Source organism: Myotis lucifugus, unplaced genomic scaffold (genome assembly GCF_000147115.1).
Source record: "Myotis lucifugus unplaced genomic scaffold, Myoluc2.0 scaffold_105, whole genome shotgun sequence".
In the NCBI taxonomy this organism is placed as follows: domain Eukaryota; kingdom Metazoa; phylum Chordata; class Mammalia; order Chiroptera; family Vespertilionidae; genus Myotis; species Myotis lucifugus.
In genome coordinates this window covers 1,002,986-1,019,649 of record NW_005871153.1, presented here as the reverse complement: position 1 = coordinate 1,019,649, position 16,664 = coordinate 1,002,986, and the positions used below count along the sequence as shown (strand labels likewise).

General features: G+C 41.5%; 1 protein-coding gene across 10 annotated transcripts in view; it reads right to left on the bottom strand.

The window, feature by feature from the left end:
* LRCH3 (leucine rich repeats and calponin homology domain containing 3) overlaps positions 1-11,594 on the bottom strand; it is a 104,964-nt gene extending 93,370 nt beyond the window's left edge. For 3 of the 10 annotated variants that reach the window (XM_023757322.1, XM_023757324.1, XM_023757327.1), the window contains exon 1: positions 11,010-11,593. In XM_023757322.1, coding sequence (XP_023613090.1) covers positions 11,010-11,400 — 391 coding nt within the window. In that variant the 5' untranslated portion in view covers positions 11,401-11,593. Of the gene's footprint in view, positions 1-11,009 lie in introns of all 10 variants that reach the window. The other 7 variants (XM_023757323.1, XM_023757326.1, XM_023757330.1 and 4 more) reach the window with 3 other exon arrangements.
* Between the last annotated feature and the right edge of the window lie 5,070 nt (positions 11,595-16,664).

The following is a 16,664-nucleotide window of genomic DNA, read 5'->3' as shown; positions in this document are numbered from 1 at the left end:
GCCAGCACTTGTCATTTGTTGATTTGTTTATGATAGCTATTCTGACAGGTATGAGATAGTACTTCATTGTCGTTTTGATTTGCATCTCTCGGATGATTAGTGACTTTGAGCATTTTTTATATGTCTCTTGGCCTTCTGTACGTCCTCTTTTGAAAAGTGTCTACTTAGGTCCTTTGCCCATTTTTTGATTCGATTGTTTACCTTCCTTTTGTTAAGTTGTATGAGTTCCCTGTAAATTTTGGAGATTAAACCCTTATCGGAGATAACATTGGCAATATGTTCTCTCACGCAGTGGGCTTTCTTGTTGTTTTGTTGATGGTTTCTTTTGCTGTGCAGAAGCTTTTTATTTTAATGTAGTCCCATTTGTTTATTTTCTTCTTAGTTTCCATTGTCCTAGGAGCTATATCAGTAAAGATATTGCTATGACATATGTCTGTTATTTTGCTGCCTATGGAGTCTTCTAAGATTTTTATGGTTTCCCATTGTATGTTTAAGTCCATTTTAAGTTTATTTTTGTGTATGGTGTTAGTTGGTGGTCTAGTTTCCTTTTTTTTGCATGTACCTGTCTCATTTTCCCAACACCATTTATTGAAGAGACACATAGGCTTTTTTGACCCTGGTAAGGCATTTGAATTTTATACAAAAGGCAGTCGATAGCCTGGCTAGTGTGGCTAAGTTGTTGAGCATCGACCTGTGAACCAGAAGGTCATGGTTTGATTCCCAGTCAGGGCACATGCCTGGTTTGCAGGCTCCATCCCCAGTGTGGGGTGTGTAGGAGGCAGCTGATAAATGATTCTCTGTCATCACTGATGTTTCTCCCTCCCCGCCCCCTCTCTTCCATTCTCTCTGAAGTAAATAAAAATATGTATTTTTTAAAAAGGCCACTGGATAGTGCCATGAAATTGTTAGTTTGATTTTAAAGGGAAGTGACATGATCCAATTGACATTTTAAAAATACTACCATTTTTGGCTGCTGTATGAATGCTTTCAAATGGTAAGAGTAGAAATAAAATTAGTTATGAGGCTTCTGCAGTAGCTCATGGCAACAGATCATGGGGCTTAGGCTAGAGTTCAGCAGGAGAGGCAGAGAGAAATGAACAGATTTAAGATATGTTGAAGCAGAAGATTTGCTAATAGACTCAAGAGGATGAGAGAAATAGAGAGAATAAAAGATGACTCCCACATTTGAGGCCTGAGCTACTTGCCTTGGATACACGGATGGTGGAATAATGGCATTAATTACTCAACACTAACTAAGATGCGTTCCACCTCAATAAATAAATGATAGTGTCATTTACTACAAGAACAGGTTTTTGATGTTAGTTTCTTCTTTCTACCTCTTTTTAGGGGGAAGGGAGTAGGAGAAACAAATCAAGAATCTTTTCTGCTCGTCCAGCAGGCATGGCTCAGTGGTTGAGTGTCGATCTATGAACCAGGAGGTCACGGTTCGATTCCCGGTCAGGGCACATGCCCAGATTTCGGGCTTGATACCCAGTGGGGGGCGTGCAAGAGGCAGCAGATCAATGATTCTCTCTCATCATTGATGTTTCTATCTCTCCCTCTCCCTTTCTCTCTGAAATCAATGAAAATCTATATTTTTTTTAAAAAGAATTCTTTCTGCTCAAGGTACATTTAAGATGTCTATTTAGACATCTAGTGAAAATATCAAGTAGACAACTAAAATATATGTCTGGACCTCAGGAACAAGGTCATGACTAAAATTGTTTGTTAAATGAATACACCACAGAATCAAAGTTGATTCTAGTTGAAGCCATTTTGGGGGAGGGGCACAATTTAACTCATACCCATGCCAAAGCACAACCTCTGAGGAGATTCCTCCAAATCTCTAGATCTTCTAAATTTTAAGATCTCAATGAGGAAAGATAAGACTGATTTAGGTCCAACAACTAAATACTAAAGAATCAAGGCTAAAACATCCAAATCTTCTTACTCCTAAAGTAATATGGTTCCTACCCCAAGCAATCACATCAAATCCATGGAAGCAGCTCAGCCTTTACAAACTATTCTAACCTCCACTTCACATATACACTGGTTTGTTTTATACATGCTATACAAGGAATCCCTTATTTATAGCACTGCTTCAAGAAATGTCTTCAGTCTTTGTCTTCCAATACCCTTTCCTTCTGAAAAGGTTATAGGCTCTCTATCCTTGAACTCCACATCTCAGACTGTCTCCCATTTCCCATATTGCCTCAAAGTAATGCTTTCAAATACTTAATATTGAATTCCCTTTCTCCTACTTGAAGATCACTAAGAGGCTAACCACTGTCTGAATCAATTGTCTCAAAGGAGGAGTATGAACCTGTTATCCAGGGGATACACAAAATGATCCACTGGAGCATGGAAGAAAAATATTAAAATTTGTATTTCTACTTATGTTTAATTTCTCCAATTTTATATTTATGTATAATTTAAAATACATATAATTTTAGTATATTAGTACATGCATATAATGTAAATAAACATACATTTGTTGTCAACATTTTTTACTATAGGATTCATTGGCTAAAATGTTAATAGAATTCCTGGAATTGGGATTTGGGATACTGCAGACACTTGAAGGAACAGGAGGTAAGCAAGCCTGTTCATCTGTCTTTTCTCCAAATTAATGCGGATTGCAGATATTAAAAAGAAACTAAGGGGACTCTCAGAATTTAAAAAAAAGAAAGAAAGAAATCCTGAGATAATCCTAGAAAAGAGTCTTTAGTGACACTATTTTTAAAACAAACAAACCTATCTTTCAAGTGTTAATTCTATACCAAAGTGTCCAATTTTGCAAAATAAAGTATGTGTTTTACATTTTAAATTGAAATAAAATCTTTGGCTTGCCTAATCAAGAACTTTAGGATGTGAAAAATTATTGTCTTCCTAAATGAATTTTAGAGTAAAGTAGCAAAAATCTAAAAAAGAATTTCTCCACTGGAGGTTCGTAGACCATCTGCCCTAGAACCACCAGACTTCTTGTTAAAAAAGGAAGTTTATGCACCTGGCCCCAGATCTCCCCAATTAGACTCTCTAGGGTCTGGAATCAGGAATATACATTTTTTTTTAAAAAGTGCCACAGGTGATTTTATGCATACTAAAATTTGAAAATTAAGCTTCATTTGTCACTTGATAACAGATGACCAGAAACCACAATGTTATTAAATTAGAAAAAGCATCATATAGTTATCAGGCTAAGATTTTCTTCAGACAACTGAGACTTGCATAATTATCCATTATAAATATTCAATATACATGGAAAGCCAACTTCACTGTGAGTTTAAAATTTATTTTCTTTTATTAACAAATCAAGGTCTTATTTTGAAAAATTTCAAAGACCTAAAAATTCTCATTGCCACTGGTTACATTTTTGGGGACTGACTCTTAGTACATATAAATCCTCTCATCCTCTATAACACCAATTAAAGAGGGTCTAAAAGCCTGACTTTTTGATTATCAAAAGAAAGGCTGTTCACTGGTATTATCCTTGAGTATGTTCTGACTGAATTCTACCATGATTGAAGCCCTCAGGGTCCCCATTAAACCCGCTCACACAAAAGTCAGTTGTCACTATTTCCAAAGCTAAGAAAGTGAATGGACACTTCATCATTTTCTGTTTTCCCCTTCTCATTCAACCATCTATCCAATGTACATAACATACATTCAATAAATCCTCAGAGGGCACTGTACTAGCTGTTGTACAATAAAAAGAGAGCAAGAGAGAACCCTCTTTAGTAGGAAGAATCCAAAAATGACCTCCCAATATTTTCTACCCTAATCCTTGGGACTGCGAATACAAAATATATTTTGATTATGTTCCTTATGAGGCAGAACAGATTTTGCAGATATAATTAAGAGTACTAATCTGCCCTGTCCCATTTGGCTCAGTTGGTTGAGTGTTAGCCCATGCACCAAGAGGTCACTAGATTCCCAGTCAGGGCACACGCCTGGGTTGTGGGCTCCATCCCCAGTAGGGGGCGTGCTGGAAGCAACCAATTAATGTGTCTCTCTCACATCTATATTTATTTCAGAGAAGGAGAGGGAGAGGGAGAGGGAGAGAAAGAGAAAGAGAAACATCAATGATGAGAGAGAATCATTGATCGGCCGCCTCCTGCACCCCCACCACTAGGGACAGAGCCCGCAACCTGGGCATATGCCCCGACCGGGAATCGAACCGGTGACCTCTTGGTTCCTAAGTTGACACTCAACCGCTGAGCCACACCCGGCTGGGCTACTGTGCATACCTTTTAAATAAATATCTTTTACACTTTTAGAAATTTATCCTAAGGAAATAATTAGACAAGTCTGCAAAGACATACATACTAGGCTATTCTGAGCAATATCATTTGTAATAGTGAAAGTTAAAAATCCCAACGTGGCTGAAGCCGCTTTGGCTCAGTGGATAGAGCGTCGGCCTGCGGACTGAAAGGTCCCGGGTTCGATTCCGGTCAAGGGCATGTACCTGGGTTGCGGACACATCCCCAGTAGGAGATGTGCAGGAGGCAGCTGATCGATGTTTCTCTCTCATCGATGTTTCTAACTCTCTATCTCTCTCCCTTCCTCTCTGTAAAAAATCAATAAAATATATATTTTTTAAAAAATCCCAATGTGCATCAACAGGGTAAATTAAATGACAGTTATTTATTCAGTGAACTACTATTGAAAATTATGCTGATCTCTATTTTCTGATATTGTCTTTCATGTAATAAAAAGATTAGATGATAAAAGCCTCTGTATGATCTTATTTTATAATTTTAAAAAGTGAGGATGTGTATATTAAAGAAAATTTTTGCAAGATTTCAAACCAGTGTTTACTACCAGTTATCTCTGGTATCTGGAATTATGAATGATCTTTAGTGTCTTCTTTATAACTTTCTAAACTATACCGAGCATGTACAACTCTTAGTATCAGAAGAGATGTCTTTTAAAGTCTACTAAATCGAACCAGTCTGATTAATAAAATTAGTTTTGTTGTTTTCTACTCTTTCCTCATTTCTAAGGCTCTTAAAAGACTCTTCCTGATTTGAACACATAACACTCAGTGGATGGTAAATGTGTCAAATATACACTTAATTCTTCTATTAATAAAGATGACATGCTTAAGTGGCAGTCACTGCTAATAAGATTTTATTTCTAAAAGAAAAAATTATATATCACCCCTGACCCTAAGATGCTAGCAAGGATCTTGTAATTATGATTGAGCCCCATTTGTTGCCACCTCCTCCCTTTGCCTCTCCCTTCTCAACCATTATCTAACAATGTTTTCAGCTACTGTCATCATGGTGGCTCACTGTATTCATGAATACAGAAAAAACAATTCCAAAAGAAGTATGATTTTATAAAGTAGTAATACAGATGAAATTTCAATTCTATTCAAGACAGTATGCCCCAACATCACTGTCCAACATAACTTTCTGCGATGATACAAGAGTTTTATTGTCTATGCTGTTCAATATGACACACGTAGCTATTAAGCACTTGAAATGTGGCTAGTGCTACTGAAGAACCAAATTGTTGAATTTTAATTTATTTTAATAACCACCTATCGCTAGTAGCTACTGTATTGGACAGTACTGTTCTACAAAAATTCAGTATATCTACTGTATTTGTTACAAAATATACATAAATAGGATTCCAAGAAAAATATGATTTCCTCTTAAGACTTGACACTCCAGTCAGTACATATTTCCAAGACTAATGAACCCATAATTTTGTGGGTTATGAATTGCTTCCTTAAAAAATTAAATGGCCTTTTAGCAATCCTCCTTTTTTTTACCTAGAAAATAAGTATCCATTTGTTGAAAGTCTCAATTCTCATGGCTTCAACAGGACTGCATTACCTAGTCTCACCACTACATTTCAATTTTTCTTTCTTTGTGTGCAACCTTAGTCTTCCCCTTCTGCTTTCAACTCTAGGCTTTCCCCCAAAGCTAAGTCCTTGTTTTCTTGTTTTCTGTCTTCCATTCAAAGAGATTTCTTACAGCTTCAATTAAGACCCTTACATTTGCCTGCCTTCTGTGAAACAGCACCACCTCACTATAACTTTTTTTTATTGCTTTTTGTTTCTTGTGTGTGCTAATGCTTTACAAACTTTTAGATCAAATATTTATAAAGTTTGACTGAGTTCAGCAAGACCTTAAAGAAATTCACTTCATTCCCACCTCCGCACATTAGTTACAATAACTTCAGTTATTGTTGACAATAATAGGGACATTCCATTTGTTGTAAGGATCACTATATAATCTTAAAGATATTTAACCTCTTTGAGACTACTTCTCATGTATAAAATAATTTAGATTACTATGATTCCTTTGGTTTTTAGGATTCTCAGAATTCTAGTACAGGCCTAGTTATGAAACAGGCTAATTCCTCTTTTTGCCTTTTTAAATAAATGAATATTCCATGGTTGTCAGTGACCAGCTTTTCCACTCTCTACATTCTTTCTCCAAGTATCTCATAAACTATTATGACTTTCTCAAATTTATGCTGGAGCCCTAACTTTAAAACTCCAAATTTAAATTTTTATTTGTTGTACATGATTAACTAGATGTACTACCACCAGCCCTTTAAAGGTATCATGCAAAACAAATAAATTGTATGTATGTGTACCAAACTTCTTTGTCAGTATGGCTTGTGATAAAAAACAAGTTTTAGGATCAGATGTACCTAAATTTGAATCCCAGCTCTGCCATTTATTAGCTGAGAATAATAACCTTGATCAGATTAATCTTGTCTCCATTTTTTATGTGTAAAATAGGGTTAAAACAGTACTTATAATTCATATGGTTGTTATATGTGCATGTTTTACCTTAGTATAATACCTGGAACATGCTAATAGCTCAATAAATGTTAGCTACTGTTATTATCAGTAGCATCACCATGTTTCCTAGTCCTCCAGGTTCTAAATAGCTCAGTAATCTTTGACAGATTCTGTCTTTTTTTAAAAAAAAAAATCAATTTAATCAGCATTTGTATATTTTTCTTTCCTTTTTTAAAAAATATTTTTTTATTGGTTTCAGAGAGGAAGGGAAAGGGAGAGAAATAGAAACATCAATGCTGAGAGAGAATCACTGATGAGCTGCTTCCTGCATGCCCCACACTGGGGATTGAGCCCACAACCCAGGTATATGGCCTAACCGGGAATCGAACCATGACCTCCTGGCCCATAGGTCCATGCTCAGCCACTGAGCCACGCTGGCCGGGCCTATTTTCTGAGATGGTCTGGTTTTCATTCCCACATAGATTAAGATTATCATCACAGACATCTAATCAGATTCCTAGATTTTATGTTTAAAGGGTAGAACCTCTTCTTATTTTTATTTCCCCTATATTACCTACCATAATGCCTAATACATAAAAGTTTCACTATTATTAGATAACTCATGTAATCTTTATATCTATTTATTTATTCCTCCACTGATCCCTTAAATCTTTGAGCACAGGAAATTTCTTGATCCTTCTCTGTACATCTACACCTGACAAAATCCCTTAGTCTATGTTTGCTGAATAAATGAATGTTGACTAGCCTCACTCCAAACCTATCATCAATCTAGCTACTGCATGTGCAAAAGATAGGTCTTATATTCTCTGATCCAAAGATTCATACAGATCCAAAGATACAAACACTAACATCAGAACCATCTTTAGACTTTGCTTTCCACTTATTGGCAAGTTCCAGGATCACATTCTATTCTCGCAGCATCCACAGGCTTTAAAGCATGGCTCTTTCTCAACAGTTTGAATAAAAAATTCTGAATTAACACTCATGCTGACTGGAAAAGATGCCCTTCTTTCAATAATCACTGTGAACAGAGGGATGGACAACACTGATTGGCTAGGCCTGAGCCAAGTGCACACCCTTGTGTCAGGGTGGGATCTATGTAACTGAGAGGGGTGGTTCCCTAGGAAAATTGGAGTACAGTATTGTTATCAGAGGAAAGGGGAATGCATGACAAACCGGCAAAATTAACTGATCTGCCCTATACTCTAAGACTTTTTGCATGTCCACCAGTGCCTGGAAAGGCTATCTTTCTCATTTCTGCCTACCCAAATCTAAGCTACGTCATTTCTGCCCCCAAAAGTCTTCTGTGATTTTCCTTGTTTACTGAATCAAGTCACTCATTCCAAGTAAAAATCTCCCTTTTTCTAAAGCTCTTCCTTTTTAAATAAACAAGAGGGGGAAACCTCCAGAAAAGGTTCCATGATGAATTCTAATCATGTCTAATTATAAATGGTATGGGTAATATGTGCTGTTTCTTAGGATAAAAACTCTTGAAGGACAGCAGCTCTACTAGATACATTCTATATATAGGGTGTCCCAAAATTTACACAAGATTTGAATTTTGCGTGAGCATTAACAACAACAACAACAACAAATAAAAGCCTAATTTTACTTGGTTTATTGAATCAGATTCTAATATCTGTTGCCCTTTGATTTCAATCCCTTCAATTTGATAAGCATTACCAAGTACCAATTATGGCCCAGGAGCAGGGACAATGAAGACCAATGAAGACCACGGCTTTGTGTATGTGCCAGCAAAGCCGTGAAGGCCATTTACCCGATGTGCTATTCTATACATAACCTTATACTATATACTTTATGAATCAATAAAAAATTTACAATTTTTAATTATAAACCTGTGTTTTCTATCAAAATTACTTCTTGCGTGAATTTCGGACACCCTATATTATCAAAGAACTGTGTGGCAGTATTAAAATAATTTTCTTGGCTTTAACTTTCCTATAGGATCTAAACAAAACACTTTAGCTAATAGGTTGGGTCTGACTTCATGTAATAGCTGTTTTAACAGGTAGACTATGGTTCTGGAGTTATCTCAAACTAGGCTCAAATCCTGGCTAATATCACCTTTCCTGGCTTTTAGCTACAGATCTTTGAGCAAATTATCTTCTCTCTCCAAATCTTGGTTTCACTACCTGTAAAAACTGGAATGGTAATACCTGTCTGTACATAAGGAGGCTATGTAATAAAGAGGAAAGAATTAGATGGACCCAGGCTGAAATTCTACCACTAATACTAGTTATATGACTTTCTCTGAGTGATTCCTCATCTGTAAATGCTGAGTAATTGCTCGTATGCAATAATATTTAATCCACTGGTTGCTAAGCATTTAACAAGGCAATGTATTTTAAAACACCTAACACACTGAATAGCACTGGAAACGCAATAAATGTTTATCCACATCAAACTATCTGATTAAAAAGAATGATTCAGTGTTTTTGTACAAGGTCTACCAAAGCTTTCTTATACTTACTAAGTGGTATTTCTACCATATTAAAATGAATTTAGCCTAATAGGTTAGAAAATACCCTGCAGTATTTTTTCCCTCCTTTTTATCTTTTTTCCCTTTTTTAGACTTTTTGACCAGATAAATCTCAACCATCAAAAATTGTGGTTTATATATAAACTATTAAAATAATAAACATGGATAATGATAAATTAAAAATTCAGAGCACAAAGAAAAATTCACTAGGATTATTTATTGGTCTTGATAAATACCCTTGGGTTTTCTTTGTTAGTTAAAATGTTTTCTAAAGGCAAAAACACTTTGGTCTTACAATTATTTAAAAGCAAGTAAGGTAATGAACTAGATAAACTCCTGTAATCAACTTGTTCTTTAGCTTCAGGCTTAATGTAGTAATATGAAATGACTCACCCCAATATGAAATCACTATGCTAACCATCTCCTGAACAGAATCAGATGGGATACAAATGATAATTTTAGATGTTATCAATCAGAACACATGCAAAAGGCAAGTGGCTGTTCATATTAACCTTAGCAATAGTTTAACTTTAATGTCATTCACTAAAAAATACAAACTATATTCAGTATAACTGTTTCCAGAAAGAGATTAGATAAGTAGGCATTTAATTTCTTCTATTTTACACTAGAGCAAAAGTTTCTTTGGAAAGAAGTTTCCTGAAGTAGTTTAACATTCTGTTTATTTTTCTAACATGAGTGAATCATATGCAATACTTATCAGTCTTTAATGAGTGCACAAACATAGGAAGGTGTTAAATTGGAGATTTTAAAATAAAGATAAATAAAATAAGGTAAATAAAATGGAATAAACATGACACATTCTTTGGTCGCAAAACACTATATGAAAATAAAATATTTAACTACACCATACTATACAAACTGGGTGATTTTTTTTCTCTCCTTTGTATTTGTGCAAAATATGAATAGACTGTTTTTAATCAACCCCCTGAGGAAGTTACACTTTAAACACAAGAGAAGAATAATGTGGTGAACACCTCAGTGTCCAGACACTGTTCTCTCCAACTATGAAAACCTAATTCCTTATTATCTTTCCTGTGTTCAAAAATATGTACAAAGCAAAATAATGCTTGTTTTTTTAAAAGCATTAAATACAGACATGGTAGGCAACCTACGTATCTTTTCAAAGCAGTTTTCTTCTTCCAACGTTTCCGGGGGCGGGCATGAGGACAGTGGGGCAGAAGTAATGGGAGTGTGAAGGTGGCTCTAGTTATTCTTACAAGTACATTTGGTCACTCAACTAGATAAAGCACAGTTACAGCGTCCGGGTTCACACGAAAAACAACGCCAAGAAACGCCAGCGCTGAGATGGGCGATTCCGGATAACGCACCCACTGTGGTCGGGTTAAGCGCGCTACAAGCCCCAATCTGGCAGGTCGGTTTCCTAGTGGGCTCCCCGGTCCGCTCGGCCTGCACAAACCGGGCGGGGCTATCTGGGCAGCGGCCGACGGTAACTTTCTAGGAGAGTAAACCACCGCCCGCCCGTCCCCGGCGGTCTTCCCCGGGGATGCCGCTGTCCGCCTCGCCCCGAGCTCGGGGGCTGGCCCGCAGACCGGGAACCGGGTGGGCGGGGGCAGGCGCCTGCCCCCCGTTACCCCGGTCCCGAGTCCCGAGGCTGTGACTACCCTCCAGTCCTCCCACCGGCCGGGGCGGCTCCCGCCGCGCCCAGGGCCTCCCGTCGGCAGGAATGCCTCCCGCCCCGCTCACCCGCCCGGGTGGTGTCCGTCAGGTCGTGGTTGGCCGCTCCCCGGGGAAACTCCCTCAGTTTCCGGCCGCTCAGGATCAGCACCCCGGTTATCGCCGCCTCCTCCAGCGCTCGATCGAGGGACCGGCTCCACGAGCCCGGGCCAGGACCGGGACCTGTCCCGGCGCTTGGGCCGCAGTTAACACCAGAGAGGTTGCCTCCCGACGCTACGGGGCCAGAATGCTCTGCAGCTGTGGACACAGCGACCAAGCCCGCAGCCGCCATTTCCCGGCCGACAGCTACCCAACCCGCCGGGTCCGCGCATGCGCGGCCGCTGGTGGGTGGGCGGGGAAAGGGACTTCCAGACCCCGGACCTTTCTCTTGACGGACAGGGCTGCGGAGCCCTCCACGCATTCAGGCGCTTGCCTCCGCCCCCGAGGTTTTAAAGGGAAAAGAAAACACAAATCTGCAGCAGCCGCCAGTAGCATTTTTAAAATGCCTCTACAAAAATATCTTTAGGACAACGCTCCTCACAAAAACTTCTCTCTGCCTTCTTTTCTCAGTACTGGAGGATTGAATTAAGCATTAAATTAAGGCTTCTTAACACTGTTGCTGCCAGAAACTTCGGCAGTGAGAGAAGGGGACGGGCATGAGGAAAGTAGGGGCACTGAAGACTCCCATTACTCATGCCCCCACTTTCCTCATGCCCGTCCCCGAAAACGTTGCGATTTAAAAAATTTCCCAACTTGTCATTCTGTAAACCCGATGATACAAATGGAAACTTGTGGATTTATTAACTATTATTGCGTGAGGAATAATAAGGGCTAAACTGGCTCCAAAAACTCCATAGGTCTCATTGAAAGGGTTACATAAGTATTTTAGGCCTTCCCTCGCTTTTATAAAATAGTTAACAACTATAAAACAAGCATCTTAAATAGTACTCGTCTTTTAGGCAAGAAGAACTTTAGGCATTAAAGTCTAAAATTTTTTAATTAAATCTTTATTGTTCAGATTATTACAGTTGTTTCTCTTTTTTCCCCCCATAGCTTCCCTCCACCCGGTTCCCACCCCGCCCTCTGCCCTCACCCCCCGCCACTGTCCTCATCCATAGGTGTACAATTTTTGTCCAGTCTCTTCACGCACCCCCCAAGAATTGTCAGTCCACTCCCTTTCTATGCTCTTGATTCTATTATATTCACCAGTTTATTCTGTTCATCAGATTATTTATTCACTTGATTTTTAGATTCACTTGTTGATAGATATGTATTTGTTGTTCACAATTTGTATCTTTACCTTTTTCTTCTTCCTCTTCTTAAAGGATACCGTTCAGCATTTCATATAATACTGGTTTGGTGGTGATGAACTCCTTTAGCTTTTTCTTATCTGTGAAGCTCTTTATCTGACCTTCAATTCTGAATGATAGCTTTGCTGGGTAAAGTAATCTAGGTTGTAGGTTCTTGGCATTCATCACTTTGAGTATTTGTTCCACTCCCTTCTGGCCTGCATAGTTTCTGTTGAGAAATCAGCTGACAATCCTATGGGTACTCCCTTGTAGGTAACTAACTGTCTTCTCTTGCTGCTTTTAAGATTCTCTTTGTCTTTTGCTCTTGGCGTTTTAATTATGATGTGTCTTGGTGTGGTCCTCTTTGGATTCCTTTTGTTTTGGGTTCTCTGCGCTTCCTGGACTTGTAAGTCTATTTCTTTCACCAGGTAGGGGAAGTTTTCTGTCATTATTTCTTCAAATAGGTTTTCAATATCTTGCTCTCTCTCTTCTTCTAGCACCCTTATAATTCAGATGTTGGTACGCTTGAAGTTGTCCCAGAGGCTCCTTACACTATCTTCATAATTTGGGATTCTTTTTTCTTTTTGCTTTTCCGGTTGGGTGTTTTTTGCTTCTTCATATTTCAAATATTTGACTTGATTCTTGCGATCCTCTAGTCTGCTGTTGGATCTCTGTATAATATTCTTTATTTCAGTGTATGCTTAATTTCTAGTTGGTCCTTTTTCATATCCTTGAGGGTCTCACTAGACTTACTGAGCGTCTTACTAAATTTACCGGCAGTTTCTAGAAAATTCTTGAAAAACGTTATAACCATGGTTTTGAACTCTATATCCAGTAGTTTGCTTTCCTCCATTTCTGTCATTTGTGTCCTGTTTCTTTGTCTCCGCATTTTTTATGCTTTCCTGTGTTGGTAGAGTGGCTTTGTGTGCTAGGTGTCCTATAGGGCCCAGTGGCTCAGCCTCCCAATTACCTGAGGTGGACACTCTTGGTGCACCCCTTTGTGGGCCGTGTGCACAGTCTTGTTGTAGTTAAGCCATGATTGTAGTTGGTATCACTGGGAGGAATTAACCTTCAGGCCAATTGGCTGTGAGAATCAGCTGTGTCTGTGGTGGGAGAACTTCTGTGCTGGAGACACCCTTCTGGGCCAAGACTTGCTTCAGTGGGGCTTTGGTGCTCACTGAGTCTGCCCCGAGTGTGTCCCTTATGGATCTGAGGAGTTGTAATCTGGATGGTCCCACTCTGACCACTGGGTACACTGGCACTTGGATCTCTAAGGAGGTGCTAATTTAGCCTCTGCCTGAGGACACCTAGCAGGAGCTACGGAGAGATCTGCAGGTTCCTCTTCCTTGTTTGGGATTTGGAGGTGCCCAGATGAGGCCCAGCTGTGAAGCAATGCAAGCTGCTGTGGGGCCTTGGGCTTTCTTTTGGATGTTCTGGGTCTCTCTGACCCAGCTGCAGTTTGTTAATTTTAGATTGCAAAGGGCCAGGTCATTCATATGCAAAAACCTCTGGGCACTGCTTGGGTGGGGCGGGGTCTCAGGGAATCAACAGGGCGGAGCTAACAGCTATGGCTGATCCTCAGTCCTGCCCTAAGAGGTCCCGGGTCTCAGTGTCCTGAGGTAATCGCTGCAAGCACCTCTGAGAGAAAGCTGCCCTCGAGTTCTGCCTGCTGCCAGACAGTCCAGTTTCTCCCCGTATGAGTCTGGGTCCTCAGAGACTCACCCGGAACTGGAGTTTGGGCCATCGGGAGCTTGTGGCTCCCTTCTGATTGAAAAAGACAACCACGTCCTCAGTTGCCAGCCCTTTCTGCGCATGCTTCCGTACCTCTGCACTTTACTTCCACACCTCCTCTGAGTCTCAGCATGCTTTTTTTTTTCCTTCTAGTTGTAGAATTCCCACTCAGCCAGCCTTCCTGTGGTTCTGGATGATGTCCGTTTTGTCTTTTAGTTGTATTTTTGAAGTGGTTGTGCGAGGCAGCAATTTCAGGTGTTTACCTATGCCACTGTCTTGGTTTCTCACTAAAGTCTAAAATTTTAGTCTGGGCCGGGACTGGTTTGGCTCGGTGGATAGAGCATCGGCCTGCGGACTGAAGGGTCCCAGGTTCGATTCCGGTCAAGGGCATGTACCTGGGTTGCGGGCACATCCCCAGTGGGAGATGTGCAGGAGGCAGCTGATCGATGTTTCTCTCTTCGATGTTTCTAACTCTCTATCTCTCTCCCTTCCTCTCTGTAAAAAATCAATAAAATATATTTTTTTAAAAAAGTACTTTATGATTTGCTTATAATTAAAATTGTGGTCAATTTTATGCATATTAAAAAAATAGATTAGAAACATTGACTTTTTCTAATAGGTCTGTCTACATAACTTGAATACCAAAATAATGAAGTCTCAAAATCATCACTAGTAGATTTACTTATAATGCTACAAATGCTAAAATATTACCACTTTTTAAATATTGGACAAGCTCACACCATTCCACTATTTTCTTTTTCTTTTCCATTTTGAGTTATTTGTCTTTTTATTCTTTATTTTTTATTTTTTTTAATAATTTTTATTTCTTCAAGTATTACAAATATCTCCTTTTTCCCCCCCCCTTGACATTCCCCCGGTCCCTACCCCCCGCCCCGTGTCTTGTGTCCATTGGTTAATCTTATATGCATGCATATAAGTCCTTCGGTTGATCTCTTAATCCCCCCCCAAACCCTCCCCAGGCTTCCCACTGTAGTTTGACAGTCTGTTCAATGTTGCTCTGCCTCTGTATCTACCCCTGTTCATCAGTCTATACTGGTCCCCTTTATCTGTCCCAACCTCACTGGAGTAGTCTCAACCTCACCAGGGCCGTCTGAGTCACCAGGGTCGTTACAGCCTCACCGGGGCCGTCCCTACCTCACCGGGGCCGTTTCAACCTCACCGGGGCCGTCCCGACCTCACCGGGGCCATTTCAACCTCACCGGGGCCGTCCCGACCTCACCGGGGCAGTTTCAACCTCCCCGGGGCCGTCCCTACCTCACGGGGGCCGTTTCAACCTCACCGGGGCCGTCCCGACCTCACGGGGGCCATTTCAACCTCACTGGGGCCGTCCCTACCTCACGGGGGCCGTTTCAACCTCACCGGGCCGTCCCGACCTCACCGGGGCCGTTTCAACCTTACTGGGGCCGTTCCTACCTCACAGGGGCCGTCTCGACCTCACCGGGGTCGTCCCTACCACACCGGGGCCGTTTCAACCTCACCGGGGCCGTCTCAACCTCACCGGGGCCATCCCGACCTCACCAGGGCAGTTTCAACCTCACCGGGACGTCCCTACCTCACGGGGGCCGTTTCACCCTCACCGGGGCTGTCCCGACCTCTCCGGGGCCATTCCAGCCTTACCGGGGAAACAGGAAGTTTGGCCCTCTGTCCCCTGCCGGCGGCTCCCCACCAGACAAAATCTCCAGGCATTCCTGGTGGCTGAACATCCAGCACTCCTGCTCGGATCATGCCCTCCACCAAGTGCACAGACTGCCTGTCTGCCGTCCCCCAGCACCCCACGCGAGACTGGAACCGGCGGGCATGTTTGTGCGCCTGCTGGTACAGCGGTTCCACAGCGCCGGCCCAGCCGGGCCCAGCCCCGGCCTGCCCCGGACCCGACTCCGCCCCCCCCAGATTGCATCCCTCCCGGATGCAAGGAGCTGAAATCTGCAGCCTGCTGGGATGGGCTCTGTACTTGGTGCCTCTGCACATCCTACTCAGTCTCAATGTTCTTTCTCTCCTTCCAGTTGTAGAGCTTCCACTGGGCCAACTTTCCCATGGTTCTGTATGATAGCTGTTTGTCCGATAGTTGGTAGTTTCGATGTTGTTGTGTGAGGTAGCACGCACAGGTCTCTTCCTTAAGCCGCCATCCTGGTTCTCCTGGGTCTGCTTCTTGAGTGTGTCTCCCATGGCTGCGAGCAGTTGAAGTCTGCAATTTGTTGGGTTAGGCTGCAAAAGTGCAGGTGGGTCTTTTTGTGCACCTGGCACAGCTTGGATGGGGATGTAAATTGATTAGGGCTGGGTCTCAGGGAGTCACCATGGCGGAGCAAATAGCACTGGCTGAGTCTGCGCGGCCCCTTGCCTCTCCGCCGGGGCTTTGTGTCCCCCAGTGCTGGCGAGCAGCTGTGTGACAGAGCCTCCCTCGCTTTCTGATGGCTGCAAGGCCGTGCTGCCTCTCCCCATAGGGTCTGGTGCCTCATGATCCCGCCCGAACCAGCTCAGTGGATTTGAAAGTTTGCAAAAGCAAAGGCGTTTCTACTTGTGAGTCTGGCACAGCCCAGATGGGAATGTAAATTGCGTAGGGCAGGGTCACAGGGAGTCGCCGGGGGGGAGCTCAGGGCCCCCTTGCCTATCCAGGACACTAGGGACTTTGCGTCCCCTGGTGCCG